This window comes from Hippopotamus amphibius, chromosome 5 (assembly GCF_030028045.1).
Source record: "Hippopotamus amphibius kiboko isolate mHipAmp2 chromosome 5, mHipAmp2.hap2, whole genome shotgun sequence".
NCBI lineage: Eukaryota > Metazoa > Chordata > Mammalia > Artiodactyla > Hippopotamidae > Hippopotamus > Hippopotamus amphibius.
In genome coordinates this window covers 128,144,979-128,149,394 of record NC_080190.1, presented here as the reverse complement: position 1 = coordinate 128,149,394, position 4,416 = coordinate 128,144,979, and the positions used below count along the sequence as shown (strand labels likewise).

General features: G+C 38.5%; 1 protein-coding gene across 1 annotated transcript; it reads right to left on the bottom strand.

Annotated features, from left to right (window-relative positions):
* Positions 1 to 2,363: 2,363 nt before the first annotated feature.
* LOC130853721 (BRISC complex subunit Abraxas 2-like) lies at positions 2,364 to 4,108 on the bottom strand. Its single transcript, XM_057735993.1, is given in 1 exon segment — positions 2,364 to 4,108. A coding segment is annotated over 1 exon segment (1,248 nt). The 5' UTR covers positions 3,612 to 4,108.
* Between the last annotated feature and the right edge of the window lie 308 nt (positions 4,109 to 4,416).

Genomic DNA, 4,416 nt, shown 5'->3' with positions numbered 1-4,416 from the left:
CTGTTCACTTTGGGGTTTCTTTGTTCTTCTTTCTCTAATTGTTTTAGGTGTAAGGTTAAGTTATTTATTCGATATTTTTCTTGTTTCTTGAGGTAGGACTGTATTGCTATAAACTTCCCTCTTAGAACTGCTTTTGCTGCATGCCATAGGTTTTTGGTTGTTGTGTTTTTGTTGTCATTTGTTTCTAGATATTTTTTGATTTCCTCCTTGATTTCTTTAGTGATTTCTTGGTTGTTTAATAGTGTATTGTTTAACCTCCATGTGTTTGTATTTTTTACAACTTTTTTCCTGTAATTGATATCTAGTCTCATGGCGTTGTGGTCAGAGAAGATGCTTGATATGATTTCAATTTTCTTGAATTTACCGAGGCTTGATCTGTGACCCAAGATGTGATCTATCCTGGAAAATGTTCTGTGTGCACTTGAGAAGAAAGTGTATTCTGTAGTTTTTGGATGGAATGTCCTATAAATATCAATTAAGTCAAGAAGGTCTAATATGTCATTTAAAGCTTATGTGTCCTTACTTATTTTCTGTTTGGATGATCTGTCCATTGGTGTAAGTGGGGTGTTAAAGTCTCCTATTATTGTGTTACTGTCAATTTCCCCTTTTATGGCTGTTAGCATTTGCCTTATGTATTGAGGTGCTCCTATATTGGGTGCATAGATATTTACCATTGTGATATGTTCTTCTTGAATGGATCCCTTGATCATTATGTAGTGTCCTTCCCTGTCTCTTGCAATAGTCTTTACTTTAAAGTCTAATGTGTCTGATATGAGTATTGCTACTCCAGCTTTCTTTTGACTTCCATTTGCATGGAATATCTTTTTCCATCCCTTTTTACTTTCAGTCTATATGTGTCCCTTGGTCTGAAGTGGGTTTCTTGTAGGCAGCATATAGAAGGGTCTTGTTTTTGTATCCATTCAGCCAGTCTGTGTCTTTTGGTTGGAGCATTTAATCCACTTACATTTAATGTGATTATTGACATGTGTGTTCCAATTACCATTTTCTTAATTGTTTTTGGTTTGCTTTTGTAGATATTTTCCTTCTCTTGTGTTTCCTACTTAGAAAAGTTCCTTTAGCAATTGTTGTAAGGCTGGTTTGTTTGGTGCTGAATTCTCTTAACTTTTGCTTGTCTGTAAAGCTTTTGATTTCTCCTTCGAATCTGAATGAGATTCTTGATGGGTAGAGTATTCTTGGCTGTAGGTTTTTCTCCTTCAGGACTTTCAGTATATCCTGCCATTCCCTTCTGGCCTGCAGAGTTTCTGCAGAATGATCAGCTGTTATCCTTTTGGGTTTTCCCTTATATGTTATTTGTTGCTTTTCTCTTTCTGCTTTTAATATTTTTTCTTTCTGTTTAATTTTTTTTCAGATTGAAAATGAATCTTTGTTCAATAACCAAGATTCCCAAAGAGTTTATTAAATGTCTTTCTTCCACAAATAAAACTAACACTAGGATTTGTCAGAAGATCTGAACGAGTTATCTTCCTTATATACGAACTTGGCTAAATCCACTCTGTCTGGACTCTGTTCATCATGAAACTCAGGTCTGGAACATAACTCCTTTCTGTTATGTTGCTGTGTCTCCTTCATTTAAGACTCCAGAACAGAGACCATAAATGTGGCTAGTGCAACACAGCAGTCACTGTAATTCCCCGAAAGAAAAATAAGTAATTTATTTTATGACATACTTATTTGGATGATTACTTACTGGTAATTAGTATTTCTACTTTTTTTTTTAAAGGCAACCATTTTAAGTGACAGTACATATCAGGCTAGTAGGAAAAGTTGAAACAAAGCCCTCTCTTTCAATCTCACAAAGTCATGCAGACAAAAGAAGGTACATCTCATTTGTTCCAATCAGGCTTCTTGGAATTACCAAAATTTCTTTTCTGGCAAAGATGATTTCGGCTCATCATAGAAAGAAGGTTCTCTGAATGCTGCTGCTAAACTAGTTTCCCTTTGAAAAAAGTAAATTTCAAGGCATGATAGTACAAGAGGTAAGGTTTTGATTTATAGAACATTTATAGACTAGTTGTGCTTAGTCTCTAATTTCCAATTTATTTTAAAGAACAGAAACTACAATGATAAGTTTATCTTTGCCTAAATTTACCAGTACATCCATGAATCACACCAGAATTAGGACAATTTGATTATTTTAATGATTCTGTCATGAAACCTGCACACTGAGTCTGCAGGTGAGGACCTGTGGGTGTGAGGCTCCTACAAGTTCTGAACCCAAAAACTCTCATCTCGGGGAGTCCAGGGGTCTGAGAAAGCAGTTCTCCCCCCAGATTAAGTCCTCAAAAAACTCTCAATAAACAATTAAGGAAAACAGTGCTAAGTGGAGAGTTTCTTTTGTTTAGTTAAATCTGGGAAGTCTGAGTGTTCCTGGAGCCCCCGTCAGGATATGTCATGGGTCGAGAATCCCTTGAATGTGAGTATTCGCTATTAGAGGGCTCTGTAGGGTAAATCAAATTTTCATAATCACTGTCGTCTGATTCCTCAGCACTGTCTCCAGCTGCTCTTTGGAAAGGAGGAAGGTCTGCTTCACTTCCAGGATATTTCAGTCTGGCACTGGTGGAGGCATAACTGGAGGAGCCCATGGCTTGAGGTCGAGGCATAAAGATGCTAGTTTCCATGAGAGAATGGCTCAGAGTACTTTCTTGATTATTTGGGTGAAGATCAGAATAAGGGGGAGGAGGATCCAAGGCCTCTGCATCTCCAAGCGTAATTCTGCCTTCAGCTGCGAACCCAGGATAGGGCATCCAAGGGCTGAACATGGGGTCCAAACTTTCAGATGGCATCTGTCTGCTTATCATTGCCTGCTGCAATCTTCTTTCTTGTTCCTTTTCATTCTTCCTCTGAGTGATTTGTCTTCTTAATTTGTTCACTTCCACCTGACAAGATTCAACAACTCGTTCACTCTTTCCTGCGTCTGCACACACTGCCTGCACTTTCTCCTGAAGTGCATTATAAACCTGATAAATTGCCCTGATGTCTTTCATTACTCTGTCCTTGTCAAAAAAGTCAGTACCATGTTCTTTAATAACTTTGGCATAACTCTGAGAAGTATTTGGCACTGAAGACACTTTATACTCTTGCTGGCTAGTATTGCCCAGATTGGGAATAGCAAGGGATATCCTCTGATTATACCTTCGATTTGGTCTAAAGAGAACGTATTCTAAAGCATGAGTGGAATTGTTGGCGGTGGAGATGAAGCTGAAGAGAAGCAAGACAAGGTCGGGCACCCCAAGGATGCGGGTGAGCTGCTTATGGATAACCTGCTCTCTGTACAACACCTGCTACTGTGTGTTTCGCCGGAATCTGTACCATCCAATAACTTTCTTTCTCCAATCTTTAAGAATTCTGTCCAAGCTCTCCTCATTAACTTTGCTTGCATAGTCATAAAAACTAAAAAGTTTTGAACAATGCTGATGGTTATGGATTTCAATTACTTGTAGAAATTCTGTGTTGCTGATTTGGGAGTCACTGATGCTGAAGGTTTCCTCTTGTCTTACCTCTCCCAGCAAAAATCCTTCGTGGTCGGCGTTGCTGTTGGCTCTGTGGAAATACACAGCGCTGAAGGTGTAGCCCGAAATGGAAGCCGCCATGATGGAAATCACTGTGTTTAATTTTTGTTAGTTTGATTAATATGTGCCTTGGTGTATTTCTCCTTGGGTTTATTCTGTATCGGACTCTCTGTGTTTCTTGGACTTGATTAATTATTTCCTTTCCCATGTGGGGGAAGTTTTCCACTATAACCTCTTCAAATATTTTCTCAGACCCTTTCTTTTTTTCTTCTTCTTCTGGGATGCCTATGATTCCAATGTTGGTGCATTTAGTGTTGTCACCAGGGTCTCTGAGACTGTCTTCCATTCTTTTTATTCTTTTTTTTCTTTCCTGCTCTGTGGTGGTTATTTCCCCCATTCTATCTTCCAACTCACTTATTCATTCTTCTGCCTCAGTTATTCTGCTGTTTATACCATCTAGAGTATTTTTAATTTCATTTATTTTGTTGTCCATCACTGTTTGTTTGCTCTTTAGTTCTTCTGAGTCCTTATTAACTGTTACTTATGTTTTCTCTATTTTGTTATCGAGATTTTGTATCATCTTTACTATCATTACTCTGAATTCTTTTTCAGGCAATTTTCCTATTTCCTCTGCATGTATTTGGTCTTGTGGGTTTTTTTCCTGCTCCTTTGCCTGCATGGTGTTTCTTTGTTTTCTCATTTTGTCTAATTTATAGGATTTGTTGTCTCCTTTCCCTATGCTACCTAGTAGTAATTCCTCTTGTTTCTGCCCTCTGCCCCCTGTGGTGGGGTTTGTCCAGTGTCTTGTGTAGGCTTCCTGGTGGGGGGTCTGGTGTCAGCTTTCTGCTGTGTGGCTCTGTGTCTTTTCTCTCTGATGAGCAGGGCT